Source organism: Miniopterus schreibersii, assembly GCF_964146895.1.
Source record: "Miniopterus schreibersii genome assembly, chromosome: X".
Classification (NCBI taxonomy): Eukaryota; Metazoa; Chordata; class Mammalia; order Chiroptera; family Miniopteridae; genus Miniopterus; species Miniopterus schreibersii.
This window is the reverse complement of record NC_138104.1, coordinates 25,455,047-25,474,694: the sequence shown is the minus strand read 5'-3', so window position 1 is coordinate 25,474,694 and position 19,648 is coordinate 25,455,047. Positions and strand designations below refer to the sequence as shown.

General features: G+C 34.9%; 1 protein-coding gene across 1 annotated transcript in view; it reads right to left on the bottom strand.

Annotated features, from left to right (window-relative positions):
• Nucleotides 1-19,648, bottom strand: part of NUP62CL (nucleoporin 62 C-terminal like) — a 75,912-nt gene that overhangs the window by 36,007 nt on the left and 20,257 nt on the right. Inside the window, exons 2-7 of the mRNA XM_081126044.1 lie at nucleotides 14,850-14,951; nucleotides 13,253-13,342; nucleotides 7,326-7,476; nucleotides 1,309-1,459; nucleotides 1,007-1,056; nucleotides 734-868 (exon numbers count right to left, since the gene is read on the bottom strand). Of these exons, the coding sequence (XP_080982170.1) occupies nucleotides 734-868; nucleotides 1,007-1,056; nucleotides 1,309-1,459; nucleotides 7,326-7,476; nucleotides 13,253-13,342; nucleotides 14,850-14,904 (632 nt within the window). The 5' untranslated portion in view covers nucleotides 14,905-14,951. The remainder of the gene's footprint in view (nucleotides 1-733; nucleotides 869-1,006; nucleotides 1,057-1,308; nucleotides 1,460-7,325; nucleotides 7,477-13,252; nucleotides 13,343-14,849; nucleotides 14,952-19,648) is intronic.

Sequence of the window (19,648 nt, the reverse complement as noted above, 5' to 3'; positions counted from 1 at the left end):
GATTAAGATAGAAGAAGCAACAGAAGAGAGACTAAGCAGGGCTGCTTTGGCTCACTGGAAAGTCAGAGAAAAGGGGGCCTTGGAGACAGGTTCAGGGGGTTAGCCCAGGATGAGTTGCTGCTGCCCATTGCTCCCCTGGTTGTAAGTCTCGTGGGGTCCCTTAGAGTTTAGGAGATGCATGCCTGTGGGGGAAGAAGAAAGGGAAGGGAAAGGCATGGGCATGCTACCAGGAGGGAGAGCGCGCACAAAGCTTGAAATTCATGTCTATAAAATGCTATAAAACAAAATTGCCAGAATGATTACTTTATTTTCAAGCATCATAAAAAAGTAAACAGAAAAGTAATCAAATAAGCTAATAAATGGCAACTACAAAAACTTGTCCTTTTCTACCAATTTTTATTCCTGGCCTTTCAATTCCATTTTTTCCCTTTTTTAATTAAAAATTTTTTTTTTAAAATCTATTTTTATTGATTGCAGAGAGAGGAAGGGAGAAGGAGAGAGAGAGATAGAAACATCAATGATGAAAGAGAGTCATTGATCGGCTGCCTCCTGCATGCCCCCTGCTGGGGATCGAGCCCAAAACCCGAGGCATGTGCCCTGACTGGGAATCAAACTAAGATCTCCTGGATCATAGGCTGATGCTCAACTGCTGAGCCATGCCTCCCGGGCCATTTTTTCTGTATTTTAGTAGCTAAGTCTTGCCCCATTTCTTGATCTTTAGTCAGTTACTTACCTCCTCTCACGTTCCTCATCTGTATACTTCGGATAAACAGAACTATTCTGGTCCTTCAAAGACTCCTCTAAAGGGATCAAGAGATCTTCTAGTTCCTTCTGCTGCGACAGGACAAAATCCAATTCATTTTCCAGTCTGGAAAAAAAAAAAAAAGTCAACAGAAGGGCTGGTGAAAGGAATTTGGAGTGACAAAGTAAGTTGCAATCAACTACAATTAGGAAAAAAACAGAGATAGATCTTTAATCTTTAAACCTAGGGAGTGTAAGGTTCTACCTTTTCTGATCTAATTTCACTTTTTCCACTTCTCCATGTAAAATAGTAATCTACAAAGAAAAATAAGAATACAATAATGTAAGTATTTAAATTTATATTGTAATTTTAAAGCAATATTAACTTTCTTATATACATTTCAAATACGAAAGTGTTCCTAATTCAGTGCACTTATTACCTAGAAAAAATATTTGTAAGTTGATTATTAATATTGAAATAGAAAATGAACCACTAAACACAGGTCTATTCTCTTGTGTTCATCTGAAAATACTTGTACAATGCAGGTAATGAGAATATCTTCTAACCTTTTCACCATTTTCAATCAGTGTATGGTCCCAAGCATTGACCTGGTTGGCCTGATGAAGAAAGTGCTTCTCTTGATCCTCTAGTTCAAGGTTCCATTTATTTATCAGATCGTCCAGCTGACGATATGTCATCACGGGAGTTATGATAGAACTAAAAAAAGAATTCAGTATGATCATACTTTTAAAAGCATGATCAGATTTTTTAAATGGACAACATAGGAAGACTTACTGAAGAAAATAGTACATGAGGAATTTCTCAGACTTGCTCCCCACAAAAACCATCATAACTGGTGAAGATTATTTTAAAAACAACTATTCAACATGCCTGGAAATTATTCTAAGGAAATACAGTAAATACAGATTTATTCCAAAAATCTTACTAAATCTCATTAAGAATGGCTAAAGTCCTCCCCCCTCAGCTCAGCATGATGATACCTCCATTCTGCATGGGTGTGGCCCAAGAGATAGGACTCCCTCTCTCCCCAGCTCAGTTAAGGTGATCCATTCCAGCTTTAAACAGTACCCTCAAAACTGAGTAGGCACATGATCTTCCATTTTTCACTAGGCAGAGCCAAGCAAAATTCCCATTCCCCTACCAGAAGATATCAAAAAGCCTGAGCAAGTAGCTGATCTTTGATGCTCTGACTGGGTGGAACCAGATAATGTTCTGATTCCTCTGCTGGGGCAAGTGTCAACAGGGCTTATTGGAGAGGTAATCACCAATTCCATGGCCAACTGAGGAAGGCAATGTTCAATTCCCTTACCAGGGTACTGTCATCTCAGTCCACTGACAAAATGAACTGAAATCTCCACCCAGCAGCAACCAAGGCTTAATAAGGTAGAGTGAGACAGCATTAGGTACCATTAGTCTTCAATCTTTGTCTTCAGCATCAGTGGGACTCAATGGGGAGCTAACCTCTATACTCACCTGGCATCATTAACACCAAAAAAGGTAATGCAATTATGGGCTAGTAAGGACTCCAATTCCTACCACTCTTGGTGTCAGCAAGGCTCCCTGTAAAGCTTAACCTTCACACCCACTCGAAAAACCAAGATGGAATGAGGCAAGGCTAGTCAGCACTCTGACCCCCTTCTCCCCAGAGCCTGTGTCAGTGAGGCCTAGTAGGGAACTAAGCTTCCATACCAACTCAGCATCAACGAGGCTGAATAGAGCAATATGAGGCAGAGTAGTTGACATCCTGCTTCCTCCTTCCTTTTGTGTAGGTGAGGCCCAATAGGAAGCTAAAATTCTGCCTCTACTCTGCAACAACTAAGCAGCATGAGTTAGTCATCCACTTCCCCTTGTTCTGGGTCCATGGGGGCCGAGCTGGGGGCGGAGCTTAGATTCCCATTCAGAGGCAATAAAATGGTATGGCAAGCAATGCCCCTCTTAGATGGGAAAGGAGTCAGCAGGGCAGTGGGTGGAGCTAAACTTCCATGCCACTCATCTGCACTGAGGCAGTGTGAGTCAGTGCTCCACTTTTGCTGGGATGGTATGAGCAGGGTATGGTGGGAAGCTGAACATGCAAATACACCTAACCCTTGCACTACACCTCAACAAAAGGACTGCCTGATGAAAAAAGAAAATTTAAATGGGACTCAGACTCTCCTAACATAATAGACAAAATATCCAGGATAGAACTGAAAATTACCTGTCATATCAAGAACCAGGAAAATAACAACTCACAAGAGAAAATACAATCTACAGATGCCAACATGGAGAGTATTAGATGTTGGAATTATCTAAAAAGAATTTTAAAGCAACCATTAAAAAAAGCTCTAACAGCAATTATAAATCCTCTAGAAACAAATGAAAAATGGAAAATCTCATCAAAGAAATAAAAGTTATGAAAAATAACAAAATGGAAATTATAGAACCGAAAAATAACTGAAAAAGTTCACATGAAGGGTTTTACACTAGAGAGGAGATGACAGAGAATAGAATCAGTGAATTTGAAAATAGATCAATAGAATTTACAGAGCAGCAGAGAGAAAATAGACACACAAAAAATGAAAAAATCTCAAGGATCCTGGAGGACAGTAATAAAAAGAGGTAACATTTGTAACATCAGAGGATGATATGTTAGAAAGGAAAACAGAGAATGGAATTGGAAATGTTATCTGAAAACTAAAGGTTGAAAACTTCACAAATTTGGCAAAAGATATAAACTATCCAAGAAGCTGAGCAAACCCCCAAACAGAACAATACACACAGCATTTAATTTCTGAAAACTAAAGATAAAGAAAGAAAAAAACCTTAAAAGCAGATCTAAAAATACAATGAAGCAACAGCATCTAATTATCTTTTATAGTACACTCCTACCAACAGCAGAAAACACAACTTTCAGATGCCCATGGAATATTCACCAAGAAAGACCATATCCTCATTCATAAAACAAACCTGAACAAATATAAAAGAAATGAAAACATACAGAGCATGCTCTCCAAACATGATGAAATCAAACTAGAAATCAACATAGAAAGAAAACAAGAAAAATCTCCAAACGCTTGGAAATTAAACAACGCAATTCTAAATAATCTATGAATCAAAGAGGAATTCATAAAAGAAAATTTGAAAATACAGTTGACCCTTGAACAACATGGGGTTAGGGGTGGCAACACCCCTGCAGTTAAAAATCCATGAATAACTTTGTTTTTTCAATTATTGTTGACAGTCAATATTATTTCATATTAATTTCAGGAGGAAAATCCATTTATAACTTTTTTAATCTTCACCTGAGGATATTTTTTTCCATTGCTTTTCGGAGAGACTGGAAGGGAGGAAGAGAGAGAGAGAGAGAGAGGAGAGAGAGAGAGAGAGAGAGAGAGAGAGAGAGAGAGAGAGAGAGAGAGAGAGAGAGAGAGAAACATTGATGTGAGAGAGACACATCAATTGGTTGCCTCCCACACGTGCCCCAACCAGGGCCAGGGATCAAGCCTGCAACTGAGGTATGTGCCCTTGGGCAGAATCAAACCCAGGACCCTTCAGTCCAAGGGCCGAAGCTCTAATCACTGAGCACAAACAGCTATGGCCTATGTATAACTTTTGACTCCCCCAAAACTTAACTACTAACAGCCTACTGTTGACCAGAAGCCTAACCAACAACAAATTGTCAATTAACACATATTTTGTATGTGTATTATATAGTGTGTTCTTATAATAAAGTAAGCTAGAGAAAAGAAAATGTTATTAAGAAAATCATAAAGAAAATACATTTATAGTTTTTATTTTTAAAAATCTGTGTATAAGTGGACCCATGAAGTTCAAACCCAGATTGTTCAAGGGTCAACTGTACATAGAAATGAATGAAAATAAAAAAACACAACATAACTAAATATGTACACAGCTAATGCAGTGTTGAGAATAATAATATTTATAGTATTAAATGTTTACATTAGAAAATAGGAAATGTCTCAAATCAATAATTAAAGTTCATACTTCAAATAACTAGAAAAAAGAGCAAAATGAGCCCAACATAGTCAGAAAAAAAAAATAATAATGAGTAGATATGAATAAAATTGAAAATAAAAACAACAGAAACTAGTCAGTGAAACAAAAGTTACTTCTTTGGGAAAAGATTGATAAAGTTGATAAAAGAAAGGAACAAAACACCAATATCAGAAATGAAATGGAAATATCCCTACAGCTATCAAAAGGACAAAAAGGGAATAATACAAACAACTTTACACTCATAAATTTGATTACTTAGAAGAAATAGACCATTCCTTAAAAGCCACACAGTACTAAAATGCATCAAAGATGAAACAGATAACCTGAATAGTCCTAGAACCACTAAAGAATGACTTGCAATTTAAAAGCTCCCCCAAATAATATCCAGGCCCAGAGGTTTTACTGGAGAAATCTACCAAACTTCAATGAATTAACTCGGATTTTACACAATTAAAACAGAAGAGAATAGTTCTGGATCATTTTATGAGATCAGTATTATCTGGATATCAAAACCAGGGAAAGAATAAAAAAGATAGAAAACAAAACTACAGACAAATATTTCTCATGAACTTAGATACAACAGTCCTCAAACAAAACACTAGAAACCAAATCCAAAAATGTATAAAAAAATTATATACCAAGTGGTATTTATACCACATATGTAAGGCTGGTTCGACATTTGAAAAACAATCAATGTAATTCGCCGTACTATTAAGCAAAGAAAAACCCTAAATGATCATATCAATTTAGGCAGAAAAAACTTTTAACACAAATATATCCAGCTGATTTTTGAGAAAGGTGCAAAAGCAATTCAATGAAGGAAGATAGCCTTTGAACAAATGATGATGGAAAAATTGAATATACCTAGATGGAAAAAAAAATGAACCTCAATAAAACTCACATCTTATACCAAAATGAACTCAAAATGGATCATGAGCTTAAATATATAATGTAAAACTATAACTAGAGTTAGACAAAGAGCTCTTATATTTCATACTAAAAGAATAATCCATTAAAGGAAAAATTGGTAAATTAGCCCTCATCAATTTAAAGTTTTTGTTTGACAAAATACCATGTTGAAAATATAAAAAGACAAGTTCCAGTGTTAGAAAAAATATTTATAAACCACATGTCTGATAAAGAACTGGTATCAAGAATATACAAAACTTAGTAAAAAACACAAATTCAAGTAGAAAAAGGACAAAATACATGAACAGACACTTCACCAAAGAAGATATGCTGATGGAATATAAACACATGAAAATGTTCTTCATTAATCAGAAGGAAAATAGAAATTAAAACCACAATGAGATATCTTTATATCTATTAGAAGGGCTAAAATAAAATAAAAATAGTGACAACAACAAATCTTGGCAAGAATGGGGGCAAACTGAATCCCTCACACATTGCTGTTGGGCATGTAATATGGCACAGCCATTCTGAAAAAGAACTTGGCAGTTTCTTAAAAATATAAACATGTACCTCCCATCCCACCCAGCAACTATACTCCTGGGCATTAATCCCAGAGAAGTGAGACTAGGTTTACAAAAAAACTGTACACAATGTTCATTAAAGTTTTATTCATAATAGCCCCAAACTGGAAACAACCTAGATGTCCATCAATATGTGAACAGTTATACAAACTATGGTAGATCCACAATGCCATGGAATACTACTGAGAAATAAAAAAGAACAAACTATTGATGCACATGACAACTTTATCTCAAATAATTATGCCCACTGAAAAAAAACAAAAACTAATATCCTAAAATCATATATTGTTTGATTTCATTTGAATAACATTTCTAAAAATGTCAATGTTATAGAAATGGAGAGCAGATTAATTGTTGCCCAGGGTCAGGGAAAGGAGGTTGTGAGTGTGGCTATAAAGGGGTAACATGAGGGATCCTTGTGGTGACAGAACTGTTCTGTATCTTGACTGTATCAATGTCAATATCCTGCATGTATATTGTACTAGAGTTATTATTGGGGGAACCTGGGTACAAAGATACATAATTTTTGGTATTATTTCTTAGAAGTACATATGAATCTACAATTATCTCAAAATAAAAAGTTAATGAAAAACAAGGACAATTAGAGAGGAGCATGACATAGATAAGAATACAGGCTAGGAGTTCAACTGCCTGAATTTTAATCCTGGCTCAACCAAATGTGTGACCAGGAGCAAATTATAAAATCTCTATGTGCTCCAGTTTTCTCATTTATAAAATGGAAAAAAATAGTGCTTATCTCATAGGGTTACTGTGAGGATTAAAAGATATGATATTTGTAAAGCATTGTCAAACTGTTACACACATAATAATTATACAATAAATGTTAGCTATTATTAGTAATATTAATAATTTTATTAGAATGGTATTCAGAGGACAAAAGTATCCTGTTAGTTGTTCAACTTCCTAAACTACAGAAATTCTTTCTCTAACAGCTCCTTCAACTCTTGAGTCATTTACCTAATTTTCAAACACTATTCTAAAGTTATATAAGCAAATTATGCCTACACATGATAAATAAAATGAAACACAAATTTTCAAATAAATAGGCTTACTTAACAGTTGAAGTTAAAGGTGTAGAAGCAAAACTGACTGGAATAGTGTAATTAATCCCAGTTGATATCAGTGGTTTTCCACTGAAGGTAAATTCACTAGTGGTTGTGGTGGTTGTGGTGGTGGTGGTGGTAGTAGTCGTTGATGGTGTAGCTGGAAAATAAAATGTATGATGTTAGTAAGAAATGAGAAACTTTTATTTAGTCCTTGATGATTCAAGACAAAAACTATAGAAGAATTTTTAAAAATGCAAATTAAACTCAAAGTTATATGGACTTGAACTCAATGTTGTAATACGAAGTGATATATGGCAGGCCAGGTATCTGGATTAACCTTCCTGCTGAAAACTAAAACTCCTGGATAAATTCATAGAAAAATAAAATTTACAACCTATGACCATTAAAGAAATTGAATCACTCCTCAAAACTCTTTCCATAAGAAAACTCCATACCCAGATAACCTCACTAGTAAGTTCTACTAAACTTTCAAAGAAAGAGTAATTGCAATCGTACACAAACTCTCTGTACATCCATCTTTGCATACTTACATGAATACATCTGTGTAATTAATTTCTAGAAATGAAATTGCTGAATCAAATGATCAGCATGCTCTAAATTTTAATATAACTTGCCAAATTACCCTATAAAAAAGATTCGCCAATTTACATTCCTATCAATAGGAAAGGGTACCTGTTTTTTTACATCATAACCTATATGAGGCATACATCTTTGCCAGTTTAATAGATAAAAGCTTCTCACAGTTTTATCTATAGCACAGACCTCTCTCCTATGTGTCTTCTTCTATTGCATCTTTACTAGAATGCCCTGCCCTCTGTAGATGAAATCGTCAGTATACATCATGGCCTAACTCAAATTTCTCCTTCCCACTGTGTATTGACTACTTTTTCTCTAATAATCATTATCTCTTGGTTTCCTGAACTCCTATAGCACTTTTGCTTTTTCCAAAACACTAAGTACTTAAAGAACAATGCTCTGGACACTATGGCTGGGAAGACTGGAAATGTTTTCTTTTCTTCTTTTTGGTTCTCTGTATTTCTCAAATGTTGTTAAAGTTGATAAATGCTGATTCTATAACAAAAATATTATAAAATATAACATTAGCCTTGATTTCCACATTAACAATATTTTCAGGTTAACAGATATACTAGATAAATACATACATCATGGTGCTTGCCAACATGCTTTGATTATTCTAAGGGAAACTGGCCTACTCCATTCCTGCTGAGGGATCGGGTTCATGTTTTATTCCAACAACTCTGTCCTTTGATCCTGGTTCACAGTTGATTGGGACAGTTGATAAAGTACAGGAAGCCATCCTATATATGCTACTGGCAGCCTATGAGAAGGTCTGGTATAGCTAAACAGTAATAAGATGGGTCAGAATCTTATGTTCAAAAATTCAGAACTATAGAAACAATCAGACTGTAGGTAGCAGTATGGAAGTATTTCTAGAAATACAGCATAGAAAGAATCAGACTTTAGCAGAAATTTGGAAATATTTCCAAAAGTGTGGAAAGAATCAGACCTATAGACAGAGGGAGTTGAAAGGACTGGCAGAGGAAGAACATGAAGTAGAATTAAGGGGCCATGAGCAAGTCAAAATTAAGAATAAGCTAAAACAGTAAGGCAGAAAAAGAGGTAAGGAAGCCAATGGCAAGTTATAAAAAAGTAGACAAAGGACAATAATTGAATTATGTTCATGCAATATTAGATTCAGGATGTCCCTAAAGCTACCTTTAGAACAACTTGGAGTTCAGTGTCACAATAATAACTGTATTAGGTTTCCACAAGATTCCATTTTGGCCGCAAGGATCCTTACAATAATTCTCCCCATTCTTCATGTTAGCCTTTGGGAGGATGGAATGAGTGCTACAGGGGAAGACCATGATCACTATCCATCAAAAACACTGGAGAGACTACAGATGGGATCCTGTGTGGCATTCTTTATAGCCATATGTCATCGTGTTCTTCATATGAGAATAATAATCTTATATAAAAGAAATCCTTCCCCAGAAATGCTTTAAATTAATGACACTGTTAAAGAGACCCTCCTTTTATTGATTAATTTATCCAAACACTGGGTAACTACCACATTCAAACAGAAGAATGAGTCTTCAAATTAAGGTAAAATGAGTCTTACACCTGAAACTATTATAATATTGTATACCAACTACGTTTAAATTTAAAAATTTTAAATAATAAAAAAAAGAGTCCTTATAAAGGAGCTTATCTTCACCCAAAGAAAAAATTTTTTAAAAAATCTAGATTTATTGGGGTGATCACTTTGTAAGTTATATAAATGTCTAATCACTATGTGGTAACCTGAAACTAATATAATATTGTATGTCAATTAAAATAGAAAAATAAAAACATTTAAAATAAAAAATATATTGGTCTCTCTATATTTTTTATTTAAATGTTTTTATTTTTAAAATATAAAATATGAAAATTGGGAAATTTTCTTTGGGAAAACAATGTAATCTGCACTTGTTGACATGGACAGATGTCCAAAGAGAAAAGAGCAAATTCTAAGATCATGTGTGTATGTATTCCATTTTTGTAAAACAAATACATTGAATGTATGTTTGTATGTGTTTGGAAAACAGACTGGAAAGATAAAAACCAAACTCTTCTCTCTACATATATGTCTATATGTCTATATGCATGTGTATATGGTTTTTATGAAAAAAAGTAATTACCATTCCTACTATTAAAGAAAAAGCTATATGGGCAAACAAAACACCTTCCAGAAATGTTCAGTGATACCTTTAGGAAATTAATACCTGTCAGCCTAAACATAAAAGAATCTTGAGTCATAAAAAATGGTATAATTATTTAAACCTTTTTATACAGTATTTATATTTGTTTTTAATGCTATTTCTAAAAAGTATAAATTAGCTCTGACATAAGAGATAATATTTAAATAATATTTGAATTAATACCAAAAGCAATTTATAAATTTAATGCAATTCCTATTAAAATACCTACAGCATATTTCACAGACCTAGAACAAACATTTCAAAAATTTATATGGAACCAAAAAAGACCCCGAATAGCTGCAGCCATCTTGAGAAAAAAGAACAGAGTGGGAGGGATCACATTACCAGACTTCAAACTGTATTACAAAGCCACTGTAATCAAAACGTCCTGGTATTGGTACAACAACAGGCATATAGATCAATGGAACAGAACAGAGACCCCAGAAATAGACCCACGCCATTATGGTCCGTTAATATTTGACAAAGGAGGCAAGAGTATCCAATGGAGTAAAGACAGTCTCTTCAATAAGTGGTGCTGGGAAAATTGGACAGATACATGCAAAAAAATGAAACTAGACCACCAACTTTCTCCATACACAAAAATAAACTCAAAATGGATAAAAGACTTAAATGTAAGTCACGAAACCATAAAAATCCTGGAAGAAAACATAAGCAGTAAAGTCACAGACATCCCATGTAGTGAACTTTTCACTGATAAATCTCCTAGGGCAAGAGAAACAAAAGAAAAAATAAACATATGGGACTACATCAAACTAAAAAGCTTCTGCACAGCAAAAGGAAACAGCCTCAAAATACAACAGAACTCCAAGGTATGGGAAAACATATTTGCCAAGGATGTATCTGATAAGGGGCTAATTTCCAAAGTGTACAAAGAACTCATAGTACTCAGCAAGAGGAAGACAAACAACCCAATTGAGAAATGGGCAAAGGACTTGAATAGACACTTCTCCAAAGAGGACATAAGGATGGCCAAGAGACACATGAGAAAATGCTCAACATCACTAATCATCAGAGAGATGCAAATTAAAACCACAATGAGATATCACTTAACACCTGTCAGAATGGCTCCATCAACAAATCAACAAACGACATGTGCTGGCGAGGGTGTGGAGAAAGGGGAACCCTAGTACACTGCTGGTGGGAATGCAGACTGGTGCAACCACTATGCAAAACAGTATGGAGGTTCCTCAAAAAATTAGAAATGGAGCTGCCTTTTGACCCAGTGATTCCACTCCTAGGAATGTATCCTAAGAATCCGGAAACATTAATATGAAAGAATATATGCACCCCTATGTTCATAGCAGCACAGTTTACAATAGCTAAGATCTGGAAACAGCCCAAGTGCCCATCAGTAGATGAGTGGATAAAAAGGCTGTGGGACATTTACACCACGGAATACTACGCAGCTGTAAAGAAGAATCTTGTACCCTTTGGGACAGTATGGATGGACCTGGAGAAAATTATGCTAAGTGAAATAAGCCAGGCAGTGAAAGACAAACATCACATGATCTCGCTTATACATGGAATCTAAAGAACTTAATAAACTGATGAACAGAATAGACTCAATGACATGGAAGCATAGATGAGACTGACAAATGTCAGAAGGATGGAGAAGGGTGGGTGGGTGGAGGGAGAGAGAGTAAGCAAATAATTTATATGCATATATGCACAACCCGAGGACATGGACAATGGTGGGGAGAGTGACTAGGGAGGGGGATGGGACGGGGTGGAACAGGTCATTGGGGAGAAAAGGGAACATCTGTAATATTTTTAACAAAAATAAAATTAAAAAAAAAAAAAGAAGAAATGGATTTGAAAATTAAGGTTCTATCACAGTCTGATTTTGCAAGTTACATCTTTGGTCTAAAGTAAATATAGTCAGCTCTACATATCTGTGTAGTAAAAGGAAATCACAGTTCTATAACAGAAAATAATTGCATACCAAACTTGGATTTACATATAAATAAATCTCATTCCGGTGGCCCTAAAATCATTATATAAAATAGTAAAAATGTCCTTTCAAAGATTCTACTATCCAATTTTCCTTTCCTGTCCCCAATCAACAACTGTGTATCTCACTCCATGCTCAGAATGAACATCATTACCTTCTCAGACTCAAGCAAATAATGAGAGTGATAACAAAGTTCTCTTAAAACTTGCTGATTGTATCTAGGGTGAAGAATCATCCCAAATGGTTATAAATTTGCAGGCACAGACACTTGAAAGCTGCTCTACAAGGCTGATTTGTGAGGTGAAGTATCTGAGCAAGTAAATACACTTGGGCAGAAGAAAAGGTGAGTAGGGGGAAGAAACAACTCAGGGTTGTTGGTGTGGAGTTGAGACATATCCGATGGGGAGATAGGTAAGCACATATGGTAAGTTGAATGAAATAGCAATAAGGGATGAACTAATAGCAAAGGTACCAGTTTGCAGATAGAAATTTGAGACTTAAATAGGTAGGAGGTGGGTAATGTAAGAGTCACCAAAAAGCCTGCCAATTCATATTTTGATGGCTCAACATGATTGAAATAATCAGTTCTTTGTTCAGAATTTTATGGGGGAAATTATGTGTTATGTTTTCTGCAAATATGGTAACTTATAAAGTTCTCAAGACACACCCTTCACAACTCTCATAGATTGACCAGTTAGTATAGTATACAGTACAAACTCAGTTAAGTGTTGGCTGTGTGAATATATAAAGACCTTGTACATCTTTGTTTAGGAATATTACTTTAAAGTTAAAAGGGATTGACTTTTCATTTATGCCAGGTTTGAAGAAAGATTCATTTCAGCCCTAAGCAAACTTTAAATTAAAAACAAACAAGACTTCCTTAAAATGGAGTCTGATTTAAATAGTATATTTAAGTAGCAACTGTCCCCTAACCACCCAGCTCACCATAGACATAAGGCAATGGGTAACCAGTTTTCTTCAACCTACTACCTGATTAGCTCCTAACTGGCAGAAACAAATTTAGGATAGGTCTAAAGAAACTCTTTTAATCAGCTTTAGGAGAGGGTCACTTTCAACACAGATCAAAAATTAACTTTTAGAGAAAAAAACTCTATCAATCACAATATATTGGGTCAATTTAAACACTATGATCAATAATAAAAATTCTTCAATCTTACTAGACTCTGCTCCACCCGCTCCAGGAAATATTAATCCAAATCCGAAAGTTATACCACCAAACGTTGCAGCCGAAATTGTTGGGGTGCGAACTGCAGAGAAGGACATAATATTTAAAAAAAGTAAGAAATTTATATAGTATGTTTTATCTGAAGAAACCTTTAGAAACTTTTGGCTAAACTTCAAAAAACTATGGTCAATACATTTATATGAAATGTCCAGAAAAGGCAAATCTATGGAGACAGAAAATAGATTGGTTGTTGTCTGGGGATGAGTGATCTTATTGGGGTGATTGAAATGTTCTAAAACTGGATTATAGTGAGAATTACACAATTCGATAAACATTAAAAACACTGAACTGTACACTTAAAATAAGTTAATTTTATAATATGTAGTTATACTTCATTAAAATTAAGTTTCAAAAATACAGTGGTCAAGATTTCATTTTGTAGGCAAGGGCACCAAAGATAGAAAGGAAAAAAAGTCTGCTAAAGGTAAGAGGAAAAGTCTTTGATTGAAAATGGAATTCATTCAATAATTTTAACTCCAAACCTCAGACATGGTCATAGTCAAAAAATCTATTGTTGTTGAGAAGGATATTGCTTACATATATCAAAAGCTTTCCAGAATCTCAGTCATGTCTCAAAATTGGAAGTCTACTTGGTAGAATATACAACTAAAATGGTAACCAGCAATTTTAACTAATGTTTACCTATGCCAGTTGCACAAGAGGATGGAGATGGTAGGCCTCTATTTTTCATGCTGGACTAGGCATCAGCAATTCCTGGCAAGTTTTATTGCTGGAAATGGTGACAATCTTGCTATAATAGGGCTTTGGGGCAAGCATATTATAGCTAGGACTACAATAACAAAAACTAATGATGAACATCATGGCCCTGGGAAGATGCCTCAAAAGTACAGTCAGCTTATAGACCTGTAAAAAAGAATTGCCTAACACATATATGAAATTCAATATTCTCAACATTTTTTTATTACTCTACTAATGGAGGATGTGTAGCAAATAAGTTGGGGTTACAAGATAATTAATGTACCACTTCTCAGCTCAAAGAATCCAACTGTTCCCTTCAAGGGGAGAGGCCATACGGTATCACAGTGTTGATTAAAACCCAAAACTACAGTTGGCCCTTTTGTCATGTAACACTTCTGATAGGTAAAATGTAAAGACCATAAACCTGGTCTATATAGAATACACTATAGCAAAGCTCCAACATTTATTTCCTTACATTATTTTACTCACATGGATAATAAGGCTTCTTCCCTTTAGACATACTTGGCAAAACTCCTACTCTTCCTATTCACATTAGCTTCAAGAAGTTATTTCTAAACATTACGATATTAATGAATTATATGCCTAAAATTATCACCTTAAGTTGTAATGATCATGTTAATGTAAAATTCACAGCTAAAGCCATGATAATTTGTTTTTTTAACAAAGCTACTGTTGATATGAACAGTTATAGATGGGTTCAAATATAATGATAATTTATGAGATACAGGAGATCCATAGCTTATAGTGGAAAATTGAGTTAAGTGGCCTGATGCAAAATAATAGTATTTTCTTTGGAACCAGCAACTTACATGAGAACCAAGTAGCAGCAGAAGTAGAAAAATTTGATATTGATGTAAACAGCATGGTGCTTGAACTAGTAGTGGTGGCAACAGTAGATGCTGGAGTCAAACCTAAAAATCAAAGTAAAAAGCATAAAAATATATCACACTGAAAACTGCAAGACACTGTTGAAAGAAATTGAAGAAGACACAAAGAAATGAAAAGATATTATGTTTATGGATTGGAAGAATTAACATTGTTAAAATGTCCATATTACCAAGAGCAATCTATAGATTCAGTGCAATCCTTATCAAAATCCCAATGGCATTTTTCACAGAAATAGAACAAAAATTCTTAAATTTGTATGGAGCCACAAAAGACCCAAAAATAGCCAAAGCAATCCTGAGCGAAAAGAACAAAACCAGAAGTATCACACTCCCCAGTATGGTATTGGCAGAAAAACAGACACACAGACCAATGGAACAGAATTGCTACACATAAATAAGCAATTAATTTATGACAAAAGAGCCATGAATATGCAATGGAGAAAGGAAAGTCTCTTTAATAAGTGGTGTTGGGAAAACTGGACAGCCAGATGCAAAAGAATGAAACCAGACCAACAGCTTAGACCATACATAAAAAATAATTTTTAAAACACAATTATAACAAGGTTCTTTTACATGCAGAAATAAAAACAAAGCAAGGAAAACTGGCTACTCCAAAATTTAATAAATATGACAGAGTAAAAGCCTGATTTAAAAAATAGTTCATCAGTAATGTTTAGTATAGCCAGCCTTCTAGCACCATTGTAACAAAGAAATTCTACTTTACTAAAAAAGTAAATATAAGAGGGGGATCCACTTCCAGAATTGCGACATAAGAATTCCTGGGGACCCACTGCCCAGTGAAACAACCACAACTTGTAAAAAATATATTTTAAAAAACATCTGAAATCTCTGAAAATTGTCCTAAAGGTATACAGCAAATAAAGAAACATTTATTCAAGAAAATCTACTAAAACTCAGTAATACCAGTGAGAGTTTATGCAGTAATACCTGTGAGAGTCTATGGCATATGAACCACAACCCACTTTCTTCTTCCCTCCATCCCCCCGCTCACCTTGATGAGCAACACTTGCTTCCCTGCTCCCCTAAAGCTATACTTCAAGAAGGAGTAGCCAAGAAGACTGGACTCCCTTTTTCCCCAGCTCCCAAACAAGGAATACAGTATTTCATTGGGAGGGGCAAGCAGTCAGCATTTTTCATCACCTCCAACACAGTTACAGGGCTGAAATTCCTTGTGAATACAGCCAAGAGTTGAGGAACTCCTTTCCTCAAGTCAGCCCCCACTCAAATGGCAGGGGCTCTGAACCAGGCACAGCAGTCTGAGAATATTTGGGTGTCATCATCCTTATCCTGATTATCTTGCTCCAGCTCACTTATAGAGCTGAGATTCCATGCCTGAAGAGATAAGCAAGAAGACCAGAGGCAACTGTCACTGCCCCATGCCCAAAGCACTGATTCAATGATTTTGCCCAGGGATACATTCAGTCCATAAGAATGGAGTTGTCCCCAAAAGAACTGACCTTATTAAAAACAGGGTGTGAGGAATTTTAAGCCAAAAGAGTCTAGCTTGAAAAAAATGGAGATTTTGGTGATAAGCAAGGAAGAGTGGGCAAGTAGCTTCATGAGAGCAACAATTTAGGTTGTAGACCAGATAGTTTACCAAAGATAACCAGGGAAAGAGAAAGTTGAAAAGAGACCTCCTCCTGAGATTAGAAGACTTAAGTACTCATACATCCTATACCATGGATGAATCTTGAAAGTATTGTGCTAAATGAAAGAAGTCAGACACAAAAGGTCACATTTTGTATGATTCCACTTATATGAAATGTTCAGAAGAGGCAAACCCATAGACAGAGAGTATATTAGTGGTTGCAAGGAGCTGGGAATAGGGGATAATGAAGAGTGACTGCTAATGAATACAGGGTTTCTTTTTGGGGAGGTGAAAATGTTCTGGAATTACATAGTGGTGATGATTTCATGCTCTGTGAATATATTAAAAAACAATGAATTATTCCCCCATTTAAACTTTAAAGGGGTGATTTTTTAAGATATGTAAATGATACCTCAATTATTCTGTTATTTAAAAACACACAGATCATTCCAAAGAAAGCAGAAAAATACATTTGAGAAAATTAAACACCCTTTCATGATGAAAATACTCAACAAATTAGGAAGAGAAGGAAAATTCTCAAAATGATGAAGGGCATTTACAAAAAACGCACGGCTAACATCATACTTTTTATCTTTATTGTTGAGAGTATTATAGATGTCCTCCCACTTTTTCCCCTTGTCCCCCACTCCCCTAGATCCCACCCTGCCCCAGGCCTTCACTACCCTATTGTCTGTGTCGATAGGCAAAGCATTTATGCATATAAGTTCTTTGGTTAATCTCTTCCAGCCCCTCCCTCCCCCTTTCCCTCTGAGATTTGCCAGTCTGTTCCATGTTTCCATGCCTCTGGTCCTATTTTATTCATCATTTTATTGTGTTCATTATTCATCATTTTATTGTGTTCATTAGATTCTACATATAAGTGAGATCATGTGATACTTGTGTTTCTCTGACTGGCTTATTTCACTTTGAATAATCATCTCCAGGTCCCTCCATGCTGTCTCAAAGGGTAGTAGATCCTTCTTTTTTATGACTGCATAATATTCCATTGTGTAACTGTGCCACAGTTTTTTTTTTTTATCTATTCATCTACTGATGGATATTTAATTCTTTTTGAGCAATTATAAATGGAATGGTATTTTTTAAATATATCTTTATTGATTTCAGAGAGAGGAAAGGAGGGAGAGTGAGAGAGATAGAAACATCAATGATGAGAGAGTCATTGATCAAGCCCACAACTGGGCATGTGCCCTGACCGGGAATCGAACCCTGATTGCCTGGATCCTAGGTCGACACTCAACTGCTGAGCCACGCCTGGCTGGGCATGGAATGGTATTTTAATATGTTATTGATCTTGTATCTGGCAACTGTGCTGAACTTGTTTATTCTAATAGAGTTTTTATGGATTCCTTAGAATTTTCTGTATTTGTGATCATGTCTGTGAATAGAAATAGTTTTATTCCTTCCTTTTCAATCTGGTTGCCATTTATTTTGTTTTCTTGCCTAACTGTCCTGGCTAGAAACTTCCAACATATTGTTGACATGAAATAATAAGAGTTTCCAACATATATATATATATATATATATTTTTTTTTAAATATGGAATGATTTGCACATTGAGTGTCATCCTTACACAGGGGCCATGCTAATCTTCTCTGTATCGTTCCAATTTTAGTATATGTGCGGCTGGAGTGAGCACCCAATATATTGTTGAAATGAAGTAGTAAGAGCCAGGACAATTAGGCAAGAAAACAAGGTATAGAGTAGTGGTTAGAGTATACTATTTTTTATGTAAAAAGTAAAGGTAGAAGGCTAAGAATATATATTTTTATTTGCTAGCAAATCCATGAAGAAACTCTGTAAGGATACATACAATTACAGTGGTTAGCTGAATAGTGAAGGTGAGGGAGAGGTGTAATAGTACAGGGTAGATGGGAGACAGTATGGCTTTTTATACTACTGATAGTCTTATTTTTATACCATTTTAATGACTATATTATATATTTTAAAATTATGTATAAATAAATGATCCTCTCCCCAACCTGATATTTACATTTTCATGTTCACCTATGCTTTTTAAATGTTTATGGTTTCATTTTCTACCTTTAATTCTCCTAGTATTTCTTTTGGTTAACCTTTTTTGGCAAAAATTAATCCCCTTGCCCCAAAGTCAACTGGATGGACAGCTATTGCAATTCATTTATTCATCACTCCATCCTCTCTCCAAACAGATTTGAAATGTTATCTTCATAAACTCAGGTTTGTTTCTGTACTTTAAAATTTTTCACTGACTTTTTTTCTATCCCTGTTCCATAAGAGTTTCAATTATTGTGTCACTAATATTCATTTATTTTTATATTATATGATATTTTAAACTTACAGGAAGAGAATAAACTTATAATACATTTTCATATATTTTCTACAAGCACTCCATCATTACTTTCTTTAAAAAACAAGAAATGAGTAGTCTCATGCATTTATTCCCCCATTTAAACTTTAGAATTTTGTCAAGTCCCTCCCTCCTTTCCTTCCCCCAAAAATTCCCAGTGTGGTTTTATAAGAATTACATTAAATGTGCAGATTAAATTGGAAATAAATGAAATTCATATACTATTGACTCAGTGCATTCAGTGGGTCTCTTCACCTATTCATGTCTTCTTTATATATTCCTCAGTAAAATTTTAAGGTTATCTTCATATTGGTCATGCACATTTTTAAAGTTCATTCCTAGGTACTACATACTTTCAGTTGAAATTGTTAATAGGATCTTTCTCCATTATATTTCCAAATTACTGTTGCATAAACATGGGGAAGCTATTGATTTTTGTATTATTTGTTTTGTAACTGGCCATATTACTGAAACCTCTTCACTGGTGTTAATTAAATTTGCACTTGATTTATAACCATATTTTTAAAATCTTGATAATTTGTCTCATGTACTGGCATAATTTCAGAGGCCTTACCTTAAATAACAAAGGTAACCAAGGAAGCAAATACCATTTAATATGATTTGCTTTTAAGTTAAAGGAGTCTTACCCTTCAGTAAGAAAGTGTTTAAAAGACAGTCTCATTTTTCTAATCATATGACCAGAGCAGGGTTTTTCAACATGGCACTACTAACATTTTGAGCCAAATAATTCTTTGTTGTGGAGGA